This window comes from Glossina fuscipes, unplaced genomic scaffold (assembly GCF_014805625.2).
Source record: "Glossina fuscipes isolate IAEA_lab_2018 unplaced genomic scaffold, Yale_Gfus_2 147, whole genome shotgun sequence".
Classification (NCBI taxonomy): Eukaryota; Metazoa; Arthropoda; class Insecta; order Diptera; family Glossinidae; genus Glossina; species Glossina fuscipes.
Window position 1 is genome coordinate 1,537,323 of NW_023998490.1, and position 19,425 is coordinate 1,556,747.

At 32.1% G+C, this 19,425-nt stretch overlaps 1 protein-coding gene across 4 annotated transcripts; it reads right to left on the reverse strand.

The window, feature by feature from the left end:
• Positions 1 to 121: 121 nt before the first annotated feature.
• On the reverse strand, positions 122 to 10,726 carry LOC119641238 (G protein-coupled receptor kinase 1). Of its 4 annotated transcripts, none has more exons than XM_038039806.1 (16): positions 10,687 to 10,726; positions 9,771 to 9,900; positions 5,542 to 5,618; positions 5,389 to 5,462; positions 4,085 to 4,186; positions 3,911 to 3,985; positions 2,861 to 2,922; positions 2,730 to 2,781; positions 2,436 to 2,627; positions 2,158 to 2,313; positions 1,755 to 2,081; positions 1,573 to 1,673; positions 989 to 1,207; positions 723 to 929; positions 490 to 652; positions 122 to 420 (listed from the first exon to the last, which is right to left on the reverse strand). In XM_038039806.1, the coding sequence occupies exons 2-16, from the start codon at positions 9,881 to 9,883 to the stop codon at positions 196 to 198; spliced, it is 2,145 nt and encodes a 714-aa protein (XP_037895734.1). In that variant the 5' UTR covers positions 9,884 to 9,900; positions 10,687 to 10,726; the 3' UTR covers positions 122 to 195. The 4 variants fall into 4 exon arrangements, with proteins under 4 accessions (XP_037895734.1, XP_037895737.1, XP_037895735.1 ...); XM_038039809.1 differs by having other exon boundaries at positions 10,698 to 10,715; XM_038039807.1 differs by lacking the exon at positions 10,687 to 10,726 and adding an exon at positions 10,394 to 10,459.
• Between the last annotated feature and the right edge of the window lie 8,699 nt (positions 10,727 to 19,425).

The following is a 19,425-nucleotide window of genomic DNA, read 5'->3' on the forward strand; positions in this document are numbered from 1 at the left end:
GTGTTGTGTTGAAGTTGAGGTTTTTTCTTTTTTTTTAGAGAATTATGCACCGTTTTTATTTTTTATGCTCTAGACTTTGTCAGTGTATTATTTTCAATAATTTTTTATGCGTGTTTTTTTATTTTTTTTTTTTTATTACGAAAATGATTATTATTTTTTCTGTACTGATTAGACAAATTGCTTCTAAAGCTGTCGCTAATTCGCTCCATTCGAATTTTTCTGTATGTTAGCGCCAACATTACCGCCACCACCCAAACCTGTGCCCCCTCCCCCGCCACCAATTATATACATGGATTTATTTCCGTCACGTTCACTGCCGTAAATCTTACCCGCCTTCTTAGCCATTGAACCCAGCAATTCCTGCGATACTTTATGCGCTGAACGTAATGAGTACGCCCATTCCTTTAAGCCAATCTCATCCTTTGCAAGTAAATGTATATATATTCAAGTTTGGTTTTACTTAAGTTTTTTAAAATAGCAATTACTCACCGAATTTGTTAATAATATACGACCGTCGCGTGAACCGTCATTTACCCGTATTTGTATACATTGTTCTCCTTTATAGGGAACAAAGTCTGAGGAAATATCTTCAATTTGATCCATGAAGATCAGTTCTGGCTTATTATTACCGCTTTCTGAATGTAGTTCTAAACTGTAATTTGTTATTGAAAATACAAAAATTTTAAATTGTAAACAATTACCGAATCTTTTAAATTCTTTACCGATTAGGATATAATTTTGCATATTTCGTTTGCCATAACGAGGCAAATGAGCCACCATATTTTTTAATATAACCATGTAATATGCAATCCGATTCCTTTTCATCAGCATCGAAATGTTGCTTCTGTTTAGCTTTCTTCTTTTGTTCTACTTTATCAGTTTCTTGATTGATAGTTTCATAAACGGTTTCTATCACTTCTTGTTGCCACCTGAAAAGCAAAATTAGAAAAGCTATTAAATTAGGCTTTCATGAATATATCTTAATTACCTTTCCGATATGGTGAGGGAGAAATTTTTATACAGTTCTTGGTCGCTATCGGTGAGTTTAATGCCTTTGGTGTCTTCTTCATCGAAAGAACCGATATCGAAAGCATCGGCCGCATTCACTTCACCGCGCGGTGGTATTAATGGTGGTGTATATTTATGCATATACACTTGATGCCAATCGATGCCCGAAAAGAAAGGGTGTGATTTAACTTCTTCTGGGCTAAAAATAATCAAAGTAATCAAAGTAAGGAAAAACTTATTTTTTTAACAAAAATTCATAAATATTTGGACGCATAGAGCGATCAATTTAAATACGCTAGTTGGATTTCAATATGTTACTCATTTCATCGTAGAGCACACTACAGTGTTAACTTTTTCGCTAAGAAGAACTTTTATGACGATTTGCGTAGTTATAGCGACAATTTTTTCACGTAAAATGTCATCCTTGCCTTTTTTTCAACAATCGAAGACTGGACAGATTTAATTGTAGAGGTTTAATGTAGGTAGAATCAATATCGACGCATTCCTCGTTTTTCTTAAAGTGCGAACTTTTCAGAAAAACTGGTTTTAAGAAGGTTTACTTACCCGGTTCCCATGCAGCCTAAACGTTTATCTACATCTCTCTGCAGAAGTGATTCTAACAGATCTTTCAATTCAAGGCTAAACGCATCGGGAAGCTCAACATTCTATAATAAACATTTACAAAAGGAACCGCGTACTTAAGAAGAAGAATTTGATGTTGTGCATACATGTTGCACTAAACTTACCATAGTTAATGTCATTTTATCGATTTCATGCTTGTCTTTGGTTTTGTGCTGTCGAAAAGGTGAATGACCTTTTAATAATTTATAAAGCATGCAACCAAAACTAAACCAGTCTGCACACGAATCGTAAGCCGTGCCTTTAGATAAAACCTCCGGTGCCATATAGCCATGTGTACCAACCGAGGCATGAGGCTTTTTACGAGAAAAATCGCAAGCTAAGCCTAAATCGGAAATACGTATATGACCATTCTCGTCCAGCAAGATATTGGCCGGTTTCAAGTCTCGATAAACAATAAAACGTTTGTGCATATGCTCCAGACCTAGTATCACCTAAACAGCAAGATGAATTTCGGTTTAATTTTTCAACAATTGAACAAGAAATAAAAATTTCTTATAAGAAGAATACCTCCGCGGCATAGAATTTCATTTCGTCCTCGTTGAAAACTCCATGCTGCGATAAGTGGTAATGTAAATCACCGCCATTCATCAAATCCAATATAAAGCATAATTTATCTGCTGTATGAAAAGCATAAGTCATGCACACTATAAATGGGCAGTCGTTCTATATGGCATAAGCATATTGGGAAATTGATATAAATTTTGATTACTTCTTATGGTAAAATTAAGTGGACAAGGATTTTACGCAAAAAGAAAAGAACAACAACAAGATTATCATCAACTTACTCCTGTGCTAACAACCTGCAGCATGGAACGTTCATTTAAAGCCAACATTTCACCCTGTTTCATTTTAATACGTTTTTTATCCAGACATTTCATGGCATACATCTTGCCAGTGTCAGCCTTGCGGCAGCCGTAAACTTCACCGAAGCCACCGCGACCTATTATTCTATGAACACTAAAGTCATTCATTGTCAACTAAAATTTGAAAATGAAATGATTATTACATAACTAAAATGAATAAAACGAAATTTAATTTTAACAAATTTACGCCAATCTCGGCACACTAGGGTTACTTACCTGTAAGTTAAGTTCTAAATTTTTCCACTGGCAAAAGCGTGTAAATTTATCACTGCAATGAAGGAACGAAAAATTTGCAGAAGTACTTTGTAGGGGATTGTTTTCAATACTTTTTTGCTGTTTTTGCTTACCTCTCCAAGAACTTTTTAAAGGGTTTGCCTTTTAAATAACTAAAAATCTCTTCTATATAGGGCTAGAATAGAACAGAAACGAAAACATTATTATTGAAAACGCATTGCTTGATTACATAATTACAAGGAAAATTAAGTCTAAAATTTTAATTTTAATTTTAAAACATAATATTGAAATTTTACGTATTACATACAACCTACAATATTTATTTTGATCATATTGACTAATTGGGAAAAAAAAGATTAAATTTAATAGAAGCAATCCCACTGATTCCGATAAGTCACAACATTTACGGCTCTTTAATCAAATTTACAGAAACCAAAAATGGACAAAAAATTCAGGTGATTCTTAGAGTAGTTTATCAATTATTTTGCCAATTGTTGTATCCATCTACAAAGGATGTGATTCATAGCTACTACGTTTACCTTGTTGTAATCAAAAATTTTTGTCCATCCATATATGTCAATCTGCTTTAAAAAATAGGAATATGGTCCGCCCATGGTCTCATTAGCAAAAAGTAAAAAACCTGGAGCTCACAAACTTTACGAGGTGTTAATATACTGTATTGGAGCGTCATTGTAAAAATGATAATGATCGACCAATAAATATATTCTTAATTAAATGTAATTCTGGTCTCTTATCGTACTTTCCAAAAATTTGCAGGAATTGAGATAACATTTTGCAGTCCTAGCTAATGATGAGTTCATGAGTACAATAGATTCGTTGCAAATTTTTCCATAAACTAGCTTAGGACAACAGAATATGAATTGTGTAAAATATAGGCGAATTTAATCTAATTTTCCCGCCATGGGAAACATTTAGCAAAAATAGCAACTGTAGTAATAAGATGGTCAAGCAAGCAGATAACTTATAGTGCTTTCTTTTACCCTTCGTGAAGATGCCGAAAAAAACTTTTATTTTCCTTGTCTCTCGAAACTAGCCTTATCCATGAAATGAAGGAACTATAGAGGTTACCTTGACGTGCAAATTTTAAAAAGTAAATTAACATTTAATATTTTCCATCAAATATTATTCGAATTTCTATTTACCTCGAATAAATTAACGGGAACTTCGTTTTTTAATAAATACTTTTGTACGCTGATGACAGCATCTTTGGAATAATCCTTGAAATGAAAGAAAAAAAATTTAAAAAAAGATGCGAATGTTTTTAGTAAAATCATCCGATTTTCACCGATTCACCGATAGCAAGCGAAGGTACTTACATATGTATGAGACAACATTTCTTCCATAATAAAATTATCATAAATTTCTCTCGCCATTTTTTTTCGCTCGTCATAGCATTCAGTTTTTTCAAATTGTTTAATCTGCAATTGATGTTTGACAAAAAAAGTAACTGCAGTAAATGAAGAGATGAAATTTATTTAAAGTTCGTTTGTTGTTAGCTTTAAAATCTTTGCATCGTGTGCATGAGGGTGTGTGTCCTTTCCCTAATGGAGTTTATCCGTGAGGTGAGTACGATACGAAACGACAATTTAATTTTTAATAAAGTGGGCGAAGCAATTGAATGTTGACATTAAACAAAGTTCTTTCGTAACGTAATTGAATTTCTAAGCATTTATGAATGTTTTTGAAAGAAGACTCCATAAATTTCCGAATACTTTTCGAAAATTGAAACTAATTTGGAATTTGATGCTAAGCCAGCCATCCATTCAATTATACTCCTACTTCGTGTTTATATTTTTATTAAAACTAAAGGAATTTCGGTGCAGATTATGTTCAACTGGTTAAGTTTGCTTAACGTAAGGACTTAACATGGAAACACTTTTTGCTACACCGATCGATTCAGAATCAATTTTCCCATCGATTGTATCTTGTCTGTGTTTCTGTCCGGCCGATGTCTTTCCATGTGGTTTTGTTTTTAACCTACAAGTCGCAATTTTCAAGACGTTTTAACGAAATTTGGTACACTGACCGACTTTGACTCAACCTACTGGGAATGGGTTTTACGACCACATACCTTATAACCATTCCTTCGAAAAAAATTTACAATTTTCAAATTTGATAGTATTTCGATATAATGCATTAATGTAGAAAATTCAGATCGGTTGGATCAACTTTTTGAAAGCATTCTCGTACAACCATTTGTATAAACAACGAGAAATATTCCGAGTTTTTAAGTTTTCTGATGAAAACTGGTTTATGACAGTAATTCAATATAAGAGGTAACTGTACGGAATTTAGACCATATCTATCTATTCGGTTTTTTTTGGGCGCCAGGTCAGCCTCAGTCTTTGTATATAGTACAATTTTTTATTCCTCCATGACGAAAATTGGTAAAGAATAAAAAGATAATTGACGAGAAAATCAATTTTTCATTCAATTCGAAAAAAGTTGGTTGTCTTGGACCTCTCTCTCCTACGAAAGACTCCAAAGTGTGCCTTCAAATAAAGACAAACTATAAATTTTATATTTTACTGTATATTTAAGTAAGTATGTAAGTGCAAGTAGTGCAAGATATTTAAAGGTCGATCTTGTCTATCTATAAAGTTTTTAACTTATTGTTTACCTGTTCATAAAACTTGAATTGTTGTATTGGTTCTTCGGAGTCATTTTCACAAAAATCTTTAAATAAATTATATCCTGTAAATAAGTTTTTGTTTTTATTATAAAAATTTGAGAAAGCGAATAATAAATAATAGTGGAAAAACAAACAACTTACCTATGACTTGATTAAATATTTTATGGAATTCTAGTTCATTTTCCTTTTCGAGATATTTATACATAACACTGCGTACACTGAGAGAGAGAGGTAGACGATGCACATATACAGGCCCACACACATCCATTAACATGAAATCCCATATAACGTAAATAAAAGGAAAAAGAAAAAACGCTTAATTATATAAAAATATTAATCTTTAGCTTATAAAATAAATAATTTATAACATTAAATAAACGTAAACTGACAGCCTCATAGCCGTGTATACATTGTCAGGCCTTCGACTATAAAAACGATGATGATAATGATGATGATGATTTTTGTCAATTCCATTCAATTGCTATACGCATGGATGTTAGTACTTTTAAAGGTCAAACAAAACTAACTGAATATTACGGAAATCGCCTCCTCTGTTTAAAAAAAACAAAATCCATTATATTATTCTTATTCTTTTAATTTGTTGCAAATATACGCCTCTTTTATAATGGAGGGAGGGAAAGCTATTATTAAATGTAAAATCAGCTTGAAAAATACGGAAAATGGAGAAATTACTTAGCATATTGTAAATTTCGTAATGCGCGGAGGTACGCATGACAGAGATATCCTGGACCGACCTACTTTCTTCGACCGTCCTTCCATACGCAACTGTTTCATTTGCTTATTATACTTGCGTAATTTAGAAATTTCTCGCTTTTCCAATTGGTTCTCATATTGCTGCCTATGATCAATTACATGTTATATATATATATTATATGATCAATTGTTGTTTGCAATAAATCAAAGGAAATGTGTTCTCTATATCGATCTATAGATCCTACTTGGTCATAAGCATGATCTATACTAAGCAATTTCTACAATTTTTTATATCGGAAAATAAGGTAAACAATTTGATTTGTTTATAAGATTCATAACACACGAAAATACACATCACAGAAATACTGTAAGCTGATTAACGTTGTCCGACCATCTGTCTGTAGATCTATCTCTCAGATCAACTTTCGTCGTAAATGCCATCTACCCCGACAAAGGTCTCACCAGTCTTTAAAAAGAAAACAAGAACTTCAAAATATTCCGAATCATTTACAAATTTTGATACGAGTCGATTCGATCATTTTCCGGTCCCAAACTTAAAGAAAAAATGGCATACTATTATTGTAATAGGGCGATGGTTCTATCTATTGTCTCAAGGCACATATTTAATTCTTACTACCACTGTATGCGTTCAAATTGGAAGTAAATTATTACGCCCTCTATAGTATCAAATAAAATCCTGCGAATATTCCTATGATTACTATATGTATTCTTTAATAATTTATTCATTCATTTATTCGATTAATTATGATTTGAGTTTAACTTCGAACATACAAACAATTAAGAGCCCAGCTGTCAATGCCCATTACACAGGAAAATAGGCCGACTGTTGAATATCCTGCTCCTCAATGTCTAACATAGAACACAAAAACTATAACCTGTTTTTATATGAACTTCCTATTATGAAAATGTATATTAAAAATTAAGCATCTTTGTTGTGTCCAAGAGGTTCAAAAATTGATATACGTGTTCAAAATTCAGCATAATTAACTTTTACATCAAATTACTATTATGGACCAATTTTCATCATAAAATATTAAAACTTAAACTTTTCTGCTCTAAAACACAACCCTTGAAAACCCCTGTTTACGGAACGGTGAAAAATACGCGAGGGTGGTCCAAACTTTGTAGAGTTCATTTTTACGTCAAATTACTATTATGGGTGAATGTTTGTTATTACATATTCATGCTTAGACTTCTCTGCCCAATAAAGGATAAATTTTCGTGAAAATCCTTACATAAGACAGTAGTCAAAAAATAGGCCGAGATGGTCCAGATTTGGTACAGTGGTCTTAAATTATTATTATGATTTGATTTTCATCATGACCGTAGCCCTCAGTCGGTCTAAAGCTTTCACAAAGATTTTCAAACCAACAAATTTTTCATGGACAAACATCGGACGCAGGGACAAGTTTAGATTCGGGGATCCGTTCTAAATCCATCGGTATAATAAACGGTGGGTCTATCTTAAGCTTTTCTGGGTGTTACATACGCGCACACAAACTTAATACACCCTTTATCACAAATGATGAAGAGTATAATAAGACACGTATCGATAAGTATGAATTTGTCCATTTGGCAACCACTTCTATCCAGGGAATTGTTTCTAATTGATCTTATCCATGGGCAGCAATATTTAAAAACCAGTATTTTTTCGACATAACGTAATGATTTGAAGCAAAAGTTAATATATCAGCCATAAGATTTTCATCTCATTTTTTACATTGAAAACTAATCTATGGCATATACACGAATACAGCTGCATCAAGGAATTATAGCGATCGAGAACATATATGCCTTTATGGGGTGTTCAATGAATATTTCTGAATGGACAACACTTTTGGTCTTGTCAATCGATTGACAAGCATTAGCTATTTTCTTAAGAAAGCCTCGAAAAATTGCAAAACCGCAACATTGGATCTATCAACGGTCGTATAAAACAAAATTAAGCACATACCGTTTCAAACCATTTTCCGGTTTGACCACACGTCTAACATATGAATTGAATAAACGTTAATTGAAAAACAAAACGCGCGAAGTCATAGTTAGGTGGAAATGTTTATTTTTTTTGCCATCGTTATCGTAGCTTAGAGCTTTAGTCATTTCGTTTGCAACGAAATGCAATATCCTCAAGGAAGCTATAAAGTGTGCACCCTTGCCCATTTTCAAAGCCCAAGTCGATCTAAGCCATCTATCTGTATGTCCGTCTGTTGAATACATGTGGCGCATATTCTCCCTATCGAAAGTTCTTGTACGCATATTGGTATTGGAAATGATTTAAAGGATAGGCCAGCAAAGCAAAGGAACCTGCAACTGCTTCCTAAAAAAAAGGTGCTTTTTGCTTTCTACTCATAAAATACAGCAAACACAACGATAAAAATTTTTACGTTGAAACTGCAAGTAATCTTATAGTAGTTGTACAGAAGAGGAAACGATCGGCCATGACCATCCAATTTATTCGTTTTTGAAGTTTTTTTTTTTTTGAGGTTTCTTATTCTGACAAAAATTGGGTAATTTACGCACAATGAAGCATAGAATTTCGGAATTTAAAGCGATCGCTGTCAGCTTGGGTGCTCGGTCTCTGATAACGTCGGTCAAGGGCCTAATCAAGCCCAATCGACGTTTGATAGCCATTGACATCGAGCATGATCACAACATTTAACAACCTTTTAATAAGACTTTATTGAGTTTTCCAACGAAATACAGTGATGGACGTACAATAGAGACGAATTTTGTTTCCAATGATTCCAGCAACAAGTATATCCTATACCACTTGTGGTACAGGGTATATTAGCTTAATGCGGTCGTATGTAACGGGAGTTCAGGAATTCAGATATTATTATACCGTTCGATTCAGAATTATAATCTGAACTGATCTAAAAATTTCTGCCCGTCTGTCTGTGCGTCCATATGATGTCTGCCCGTCAAAATTTGTGTTCAAGCTGCAGCTCGCAATCGCAGCGTGCTTTGACCCAAGGACGAAGGCTATTTAAAATGATTTGGATCGGTCCGCTTTTTTGACCACTCTCCACATAACACTCTATTTTGAGAAGTCGTTATATGCAAACAAATTGCGATTTGCAAAATTTCTCAGCAAAAGTGGCTAAGTAGAAATGTTTGGCCATTCTAAATTAGTATGGAAACTTTCGATCGACTGGAGCAATTTTTGAACCCCCTTGTATAACGAAAACTGAAGTTCGCACGACGAAAAGATATAATCTACAGTGCTTCATGAAGAAAATTATATAATAATAGTAATTTAATATAAAAAAATGATATGTACCAAATTTGGATCATCTTGGTCTACATTTTGGCACCTATCACAATAAGGATTTTCACGAAAGTTATCCTTTATACAGCGGAAAAGTCTAAGTTTTAATATGTGGAAATGAAAATTGACCAATAATATTTTAGTAAACTTGTGCTACATCATAAATACGCACTTGAAAAATTTGCCTTTATATAGAAACAAAATATAATTTTAGTTGTTCTAGAATAAAATTAGAATTGTATAAGACAACGTGGTGCAGGGTATTTAATGATCGGCCTTGCCCGACTATAACGTTGTTACTTGTTTCGACACTAATTTAATCTGAATATCATTCGCATACCGGTAAAACATACACATTTACACTTACCTCGGGTCGGGTAATATCAGTTTTTTGCTGGCTCTGGCTGCTGGAGTACATTTCGATTTCTCCATTGCCATTAAATAACTGACATCTGCCAAAACAGCCTCTAGATCTGCCATATTTAGTACTCAATACACTATGATTGCGAATATCAAAGTATATGTAATACATCAGTTCACCAACCGCCACGGCGTATAGTAATTTGAATTTGTTTGTGATGCAAATTATAGGGAAATATAAAAATAGAGTATACAAAAGAAAAGACGACATTAAGTGTCTATGTACGTTTGTTACGTTTGTTGCACCACCACTATTCTTTTATTATTATCACATCACTAAACGTCATTAATAACATAAACATCATTATTATATACTATTGTTACTTATATATGATAATCGTGTAAACACAAACACAATCACAACATTAAAATTATATTTAAAAAAAAAACGAAAACCCGAAAATATATATGTAAACACATAAAAACGCATTTGATATTCAGTTAATATATGTATATACCCTAATATATAAATAAAGCCATATATATATATATATATATGTATATATATATAAACATACATTTATATATATATAAACATACACATATATTTATATATATATATAAACATACATTTATATTCGTACAATCTCTCTATCACAGTAAAAAGTAACAGAATCCGATTACAATCCCATACACGTAGGAGATCTTTTTTCGGCTTTACTCAGTGAATTATAATGACAAACATTAAGAAGAAAAAAGAAAAATAGAAATTTTATTAAAATGTTAACAAAAATTTAAAAACAAGAAAAAAAGCATTCACTGTCCAAGAGCTAAAAGAATTTCTCCAATTGGAATTTTCTTTGTTTCTCACATATACTCATTTACTTTTGCTTGTTTGCATACACACGCACACAAATACTTACACTTTACTCACTCTAAAATAAATTTAATGAAATACTGTATAATTAATTTTCGCTCTCTTTTATTCCCCCGTCTTCTTTTCTTTACACTGTAATCACTTTTCTAATTAAATTTCACTTTATTATAAATTATTTTCCTTCTTAGATGCATAATTAGAGAACATTTCAAATATATATTCACTTCTAATATCTATACTAATATGAATAATACTTTGCAGGATAACGGTATTGCGAATATGACATATAACTGGTAAGCATATATAAATAAACTAAAATCAAAGAGTGTATCACATAATAATATTAACATAGTTTGGCAAAAGCACGGGGTAACACCAAAGACTCTTTATCTCGGCGATGTAATGAGTAAAAGTCTGAAAATAATATATTCAGCAGTATACTACACCACAACGGCAATCACGTAACTGAAAATAAGCTTTCATTTTCGCGTAGAGTAGTTTAATAAGAATAGCTGAAAACTTACACGAGACTTATATTTTTCATGGATGATTACGCTCCAGGACTTATTTAAGCGCGATGCAATTTCATAAGTAAATCTTGCTTTAACCGCCTAGACCAGCATGCATTCATCATACATCAAAAGATTGTAATGCATTGAAAACCATGTAAAGAGTCGCCACAGATTCGATGGCGTTAACTAGATAGCGGGAAGTTTTTCCAGCGTCCTGAAATTAATTAAATTTCTGTGTTGAAAATATATATGAGTCAATATTGTAGAATGAGGTTTGGGGGTATCAAACTTAGTTTAATATTCGTCCTAACGCATGCTGGACTGACTCACAATTATAAAAATGTTGCGGATATGTTTTATGCAAACTCTACTCAACAAGCAGCCTACACCAAGCAAATGAACAACAGCCTACACCGAGTAAATGAACAAGAAGAAGAAGCCTACACCAAGTAAATAAACAAGAAACCTGTAGAATGGTACCAAATCGACGCAGGCCGGAGTCATTTGTAATGAACTAGTACGGACGTTTCGCATATTATTGTTGTTATTATTAATCTTTAAAATCGTTACTATCGAAAATATAATAAATTCTCTGTTTTAATATAAGTTAAATTAATTTTTTATATAATAATTTAAATCAAGCGCCAAAAAAGTTTTGCAAGAGAAATATACGTAGCTTTTGTGGCGTTCGTGGATATAACAAGTATTGTGGATGGCATTTGTGGATATAACAAGTATTGTAGATGGCATTTGGATCAGAATTTATGCAGAATTTATGCAGAAATTGTTGAGTTTTTTTGTGAACAATGTAAAAGAAAAAAACCGCTAACGGATTTTAGAGAGAAATCAAAGCAAGTGTTTTGACAAGTGAAAAATTAGCAAAAAGCAAAGCATAAAGCTTCTTACAAGTGTGTTTTTGTGTGCAAAATTTAAAAATTCCCCCAAAAAATGAAATAGTTATAAAAAAAAGTAAAATAATCTAAATTAAAAGAAAATTGTATAAATATTCTCTATGTAGTGTAAGGAAGTGTCAAAAGAACAAATCAAAAATTTTTACTGTGTTAAATAAAGTTAACCTTTAGAAACTAGATGTATAAGAGACGAACTTTAAAAAATATAAGAAAATTGTAAGAAATTAACAGTAAGTACATTTTATCAATGTTTTTATTATGTACACGAGCGAGTTACTGTTCAATGTACATCGCCTGCTTTGAACTTATTCATAGGTAGACAGTCAACATGCATGATTCTCTAGAAACTCTACTCGCGATGAGCCATCCTGAATTCACGCTTGCCTTTCAAAAATGGTAAATCGAAGAGAGCAAATGCTGATGGATACAACTTCCTTATGAATAATGTATTACTGCACAAATTTAAAAAAAAAAATAAAATACGAGCCGAATAATTCATTAATTGAATTCGTTGCGAACCAAAAGATTCAGATGAAAGATATAGCAGAAACTAATTAAATTTTGCAAAATTTACTAAGAGTATTCAATAACGGAAAAAACCAATTCATCTGATCCTAATAAAATTCTAATTGATGTTATTGAAAATAAAAATATAAGAACTAACATAACGATTAATTTTTCAATCCCCTATTACAATAAAGTAATAAAGAAGAAATTATTAGTACAGAATAACTGATCGCTGATAATAAAAATTATGACGGTCTAGGCTAAATTGTAAAATTATTATAATTATTATTGTAAATTTAGCCAGAGAATAAATTCTTTTCTCATAAAGCGCTAGCATCAAAAAAAACTCTACTCTATAATACATACATAATATTAGATCAACTGTATTAGGAGCAGGAGGACTCTTGAATTAATTTTCGGATAAACGCTGGTCGGCAGCCGTAACAAAGGATTCGATCACGTTTAGGTCTTTTTGATATATTCTTAAAACACTTTGTGGTATCCGCCCAAAATCAGCAAACGTCTTTCCTAATAATAAGATTAATTGACCTGAGAAGACGGTTATGTTTGATGGCGCACAAAAGCAATAATAGAAAATTGTAGAGGGACCAAGAAACCTTGCCGCAAAAGTTGCTCTCAAATCATTGGTCTGCAACCTTCCACGGCTAAATGATTTCAATAAAACCGTGTCAGTTCATCATTGATCGATTCCGTCATTCAAAACAAATTTACTTGAAAATAATATCTAATATATTTGAATAGACTTTACTTCAATTTCTTGGAATTTCCAGGTTTTTAATGTATTTATCTTATTTAAACTTATCAACGGTTTCACCATCCTTGATGTTGTGTATAGTGGAGATGGTTTTAACTTGTTGCCAGTTGATATCTTGCAGTTTCGTGTGGCTCGACTCTTAGAAATGTAAAATATTTTCTTGGGTAGAGTTGGGCGTCTCCGAACAAAGGTCATGTTTCTTGGCGGTCTCGTTGTCTTGATAGACCCTTTACACTTTCATTCACGCAATATAGTATGATTCACGAGTTCATTAAAGTCGGCCAAGAGAAATTCAGGAGCTTTATATTATAAAGTCTAATCAAATGATCATTTACCCTTTGCGTAAAATTAGCAAAAATAAATATTTTGTGTATACATATGCATGTTTGTGCTATGTCCCCTCCCCATTAAAATTGTTTATAGCGGAGTTTAATCAAACATACGCCCTTTTACTTTTCCCATTAGAAAAACATAGATTTAGACGATTCTGAACGGGAACCTTGTTATACTGCAGCTACACATCCCAGTGAAGTTTTGAATATGCCGGTTCATTTTAATGTACCCACACATTGTTATGAAGAGCATCGAGAGCTTAACATCAAAGTAATTTTTGAATTGTGAAAAGTTATTTTTGTCTAATCGTACATTTTTTATCTTGGTTGTCTTCTTGTCTTCGTCAACATCTTCTTAAAGCTTTACTTACAGAAAATTTCGCGTAACTGATGAATGACATTTGGACGTTGTATACAGGACTTTTATGTGGCTCATACCTTACTGTGTCAAAAAGATGGACATCTACCTTCGATTAACGAAAAACTTATATGAACGGCAAAAAGTGGAAGCGTGGAATTATTAAAAACTAAGCAACTACTTTGCAAATGTGACCTTTAGTATCTGTTGCGTCGATATATTATCAGGCACTGAAGAGGGATTACAGTTCAATTCAACAAAGACACGAGCTCTACAAATCTGTGGTGGCAATACTCAAGCAATTTCTTATCATAGAGTGATGGTCGAAGGAAAACATAACGAAGGTAACGAAAAACAGAAAGTTGAGAAAGAATTAGCTTTATATGATTTCTAAACTTTTAACCGATTTCTCATCTAAATTTTATATTTTGCTTATTCGTTTACTTTTTTCTTCTTCTTTTTCGTGGTTTCTTATTATAAACACACCGATGATATCACAAATATTCCGTTGTAAACGGAACGAGAAGCCAAACTCGATTTTAAAAAGAAAAGAAAAGAAATATGCAAAGAATAAAGAACTACAAGCTGAAAATGAATAGTAGTAGTTTCCCACTAAAAGTGAAAGTAAAATCGTTCAGAAAAATTGAAGGGTTGATGCTAATAAAAAAAGAAGAGTTTACACTTAGTTCATTATTAGCAACGGGGAGCTATCCCTTCAACCCCATTTTGAACGTATTTAAGTCTGCTAGGAATTTTTCTGTTCATTGACTTGGCTTGGTGCAAGGGCTGTCCTTCTAGAAAGAGGATTGGATCGCACTTTTATAATAGCCTGCCATAAGCCGACATAAGGTGCATTTAAGCAATCATTTATTTAGGGTAACATTTTAGCTTCTCGCGGTATATGACTTCTTAACTGCTGTTCCAGTCGACGGACGGAGATCAGCACTTTTTCGCAAAAAGGACATTTCCCTTCTTTCAAGTTATCAACTTGGTCAAATTTAATAGTTGATGATATTCTGCAAAGCGATCGAACTCTTCACTACATTGTCGGCAAGTAATATCTGATTTAATATTTATTGTTTTAGTTCGGAATTCGCGTTTGTTTTCCAAATGACTTTCCACGTGTTTAAGGCAAGATGCGCAAGTTAAGATCTTTCCGCATAAAGGACACTTCCAATCTTTCAAACTGTCATCTCGCCCCTGAGCTGTATTCACACGATACGTAGGGAAACAATCAAACATTTGATTCCGCACAGAATATTTAGTTCAATGTCACGTTTTTTGATTTTAAAATTACTCTTGCCCTTCAAAGTACAGCAGCTGTAGCAGAAATATATATCTAGCTGCTACGATTTTTTTCCACCAATTCTCCTCATTTAACAGAAATGCTGACGGCTTTTCTGTTACTTCTTCCCATTTAACGGATGAGATAGATTTTTTTATTCACCATTTTTCTTATTTATTAAAAGCAACTCTGCGCTCTCTCTATTCACCGCACATAATACTTTTTTTACAAACGGTGTAAAGGAAAAATCCGGCTAACGGCATTTAACGAGAAATCAAAACCATTCCTCAAGTGCAAAAAGAAGTTTCACAAAATGAAAAATTGTGAAAAAAATTTAAAAAAATATATTAAAAATTACCAAAAATTAAACAAAAAAAGATCGAAAAGATCATAAAATTATAAAAAAAATTTTGTGTATTAAAAAAGTTTAGAGAAAAATAGTTTATTAGGATATACATCATTTAATAAGTTAAATAAATAAGGAATTTGACAATGAAAGCTGCATAAATATAAACAATTTAAACAAATAAAAGTTTATAGAAAAAGTATAAAAAAGTGTACCTTCAAGTAATATAAGAGCATTGACGGTAAGTGCATTTACTTATTATTATTATTTACAATTTCATATATTTCATTTTTTGCCAAGGGCATCCATCTGAGATTCACATAGTTTTACTGGGAATCTCGTTGGCGTCTCCTTATTTGCTAACAATAGAATTAGATGGTCCACAACAAAAGAAAAGCAGTTTACAACATATAGGCACAATTCATATTGGCGCCATTAGAACAATAATGTGTGCCGTCATTTTAATTTATATTATATTCGCTATTGCTTTTCTACATTTTTTTGGTTCTTTCTATTTTGGATAAAGCGAAGTATAAGAAATACCGGCGTCAACAGATTGTTTGTTGAAAAATTGGATTAAATGATTTCATTGAAGTCCGATTTTCTCCCTATATTCTTAATTATATTATTGATATATTCTACATCATTGAACTGTTATTGGCATAATCCGTTGCAATATCGGTGTTTGTAAATGCGTTCGCATGGTTTCAGTCTGCAAATATTGTAAATTGTTGTTTAAAACAAATTATTTTTTCTCGCTCAATTACAGTTCTTTAGAGAAATAAATATTACACAAGGTGAAATTAATAAAAAAATATAACTTCTTAAAGAAATAGATAAGATTATCTACAGTATTTCATAGAACGAAAGCAATCAAGTAGCACCAAATCCAAAATGCGATCGTATCGCTTTTGCCTGTTGAATCATACGATAGCTCGCATATGAGAACCGTAAATCGACTCCTAGTTCTCATTACGGCGGCTGAATTTGTCGTGCATTTTTAAACATTTGATGTAATGTTTGGTGGAACTGATCTTGCATTTGATTAGATATCTGTTGAAATCGATATTGGATTAGGAACATCCAGAGGAAGGCTTCAGAACTTCTATAAGGTGTGAAATTCTAAATTTATCTAAGCATGTCCATCTGTCGGTCTACGCAATATCTTTGATAAACATTCCTCTGGTTGCATAAACAAAGTAAACAAGTGAGGAAGTAATATCGGCTAGAGTCAAATCTCGCGCACCCATCACCATCTTTGACGTCCTTTGCTTTTATTTATTGTCATACAAATTTAATGGAATAAAATGTACCCTTCATCTTGTACCTCACCGAAAAGGTGTTATTAACAAACATTCATCTACTATCATCGTGGTGTTCACCATAATTAGCTTTTCGCATTCTTCTCCCCGAGTCGTTTTTATTTTTATTAAGAAAAACTTAATCCATTCATTTCATTCAATTCACTTCATTTCAAAATTTTGAAGCAGATAATATATCTTCATTAGAGGAGTATAGAAAATACCTATACACATTCCGTCATGTTTATCTTATGATTAATAGATAAAAAAGTGAAGAAAAGAAAATTTTATCATTTGTAACTATGTGTGGGCATGGCCGATTTTTTTCAATTTTGCACGTAAAGAGCAAAGTCTTATGTGAAGTAAATGTGGAAAGTTTCAGCCTTCCCTCTTTTATAATTCGTAAGTAATGAGCAAAAACTCATAAATATTTCTTTAGAATAACGAAGTTGGATTAAGTTGACGCTTCACTACGGGCTTGCACTCCGACCAATACGGTCCATTTTCAATACCAACTTGCGTGCAAAAACTTTCAATATTTCTGCCAAATTTGAAATAAATATCTTCACTTTTGCGACCAGGGGAATGTGAACAACATACCCCCCACGGACTTGGTTTAGTCAATTCAGAATTTGATACTTTATAGGGTTTCGAAAGCTTCGTCTTGGGTAGTGCGAGCATTATAACTAAATGAATATGAGCCATCCGTCAATGGCGGATACAAAAATGTTGGCTTGAAATTTTGAAAAAACATTGGAAATTCTTGCACGCAGACTGGTGTTCACAATAAGCCAAATTAGTCGAAGAACTCGCTCAAAGCACCATATAAACTGGAAACACTCCTTTCTGTTTTTAAAAATAAGGAAACTCGTGGTTTCTGTTTATGAATCGATAAAGTACAGCAAAAGCAACTATATACATATATATATTTTGAAATTCTTAAAAATTTCTAGCTAAAGGTTCTTGAGCTTCTTCTCATTGCACTGGCAGAGGTCATTTGCAATATTTCGTAAGCCATAAGAACATTGTGTAAAGAAGCGCAATCGTTGCCGAACGTTATAATTTTATCAGAACAATATTAGTGTTACTATTGTCATTCCATAGAACGCTTCTTTAGAAAGCTTATAATTGCTGACTAAAAATATATCTTTAAGTTCAGTTTCAGTTTTTTATTTTGCTTATTTGTTTCTTTTCTTATTTTCTTTTTGTCGTTGCAATTAGTTTATAAAAATAGTACGTCGGTATTATGACGACTCATGCATGCCTTGGATATATAACGAATGAAAAATAATATAAATGTCGTTACTCGAAATAACGACAGCAGTCGTAGTTGTATTTCGATACAGGAGTGCACTAGAAAGTTGCAATTCTAGCCCTAGCCTGTTCTTATGATGCCATTTAAAAGACCGCTTGTGCCTTCCGGATAGAACTCATATTCCATTTAAAATAGAGATGAATCAATAGCTCGCTTTGGACGCTACATTAGATACCATATCCATTGTCTTTAAAAAAAAAAAAAATCATTTGATAATGACCATTGCATTAGGCTTAAATTAGGCGAGTAGGCTAAAGTTTACTAAGTGCTAATTCCAAAAGTCAGAAGACATTTTTACATTTTTTATGAAATTCACAAAAAAGGTCTTTTGCCCTTAATGAGTGAGTTAAATTAAAGACGCTGAGAATCTAGCATTCGCACTATATTGCAATTTGATTGATTCGGATAGTTCGAAAATCAGTTCATTTAGCTCGTAAAGGGGAAGAAACTGAAGAAGAGGTGATTATGAAATTTATTGAAATAAAAAATCTAGACGATATATAGAGTGAATATGAACAACATAAGCTTTTTCATTTCGTTTCAACAATAAAACAATATATTTATATATATATATATATGCATATATATGGATATATATACATATATATGTATATATATATATATACATTGTAATTTTTGTTGGATATTTATTTAGCTTGTGTTTGGGATTTCGAGATATAAAGAAAGAGATTTTTTTTTATAAATATATAAAAGTGAAAACCACAATATTCGAAATTGATTAATGCTCCACACACTTGCTTCTTAATACGCAAGCCTGTTTTTGAATTATTTAAACTTAGTGACTAATGAAACTATGTTTTCTAAATGTATATGTATATGTATACATTTTGTAAAAAGAGAGACGAAATGTTTTATATATATATATAAATATATATATATATATATATCTCATATTTATTATATATACGTATAAGTATGTAATAAATAGTAATATGTATACATAAATCTAAATAAATATATATATATATATATATATATATATATATATGTATATACATATATACATGTGTATATATGTATTTCTCTCTGTGCTTATTACTATGTGTATATATTGGTATATTAGTAAAGATTGCACACTATTGTAATAACCATTTGCTTATGAGCTTTGATTGCGTGAGAATG

What these genes read in the sequence shown, in the direction of transcription:
- LOC119641238 (XM_038039806.1), bottom strand. Translation starts at nt 9,883, where the DNA reads ATGGCAGATCTAGAGGCTGTTTTGGCAGATGTCAGTTATTTAATGGCA. An exon ending in AATATTTAATCAAGTCATAG is followed by an intron (nt 5,463 to 5,541) that starts GTAAGTTGTTTG and finishes ACTTATTTACAG; the next exon opens with GATATAATTTATTTAAAGAT. An exon ending in TTTAAAAAGTTCTTGGAGAG is followed by an intron (nt 2,782 to 2,860) that starts GTAAGCAAAAAC and finishes CCTTCATTGCAG; the next exon opens with TGATAAATTTACACGCTTTT.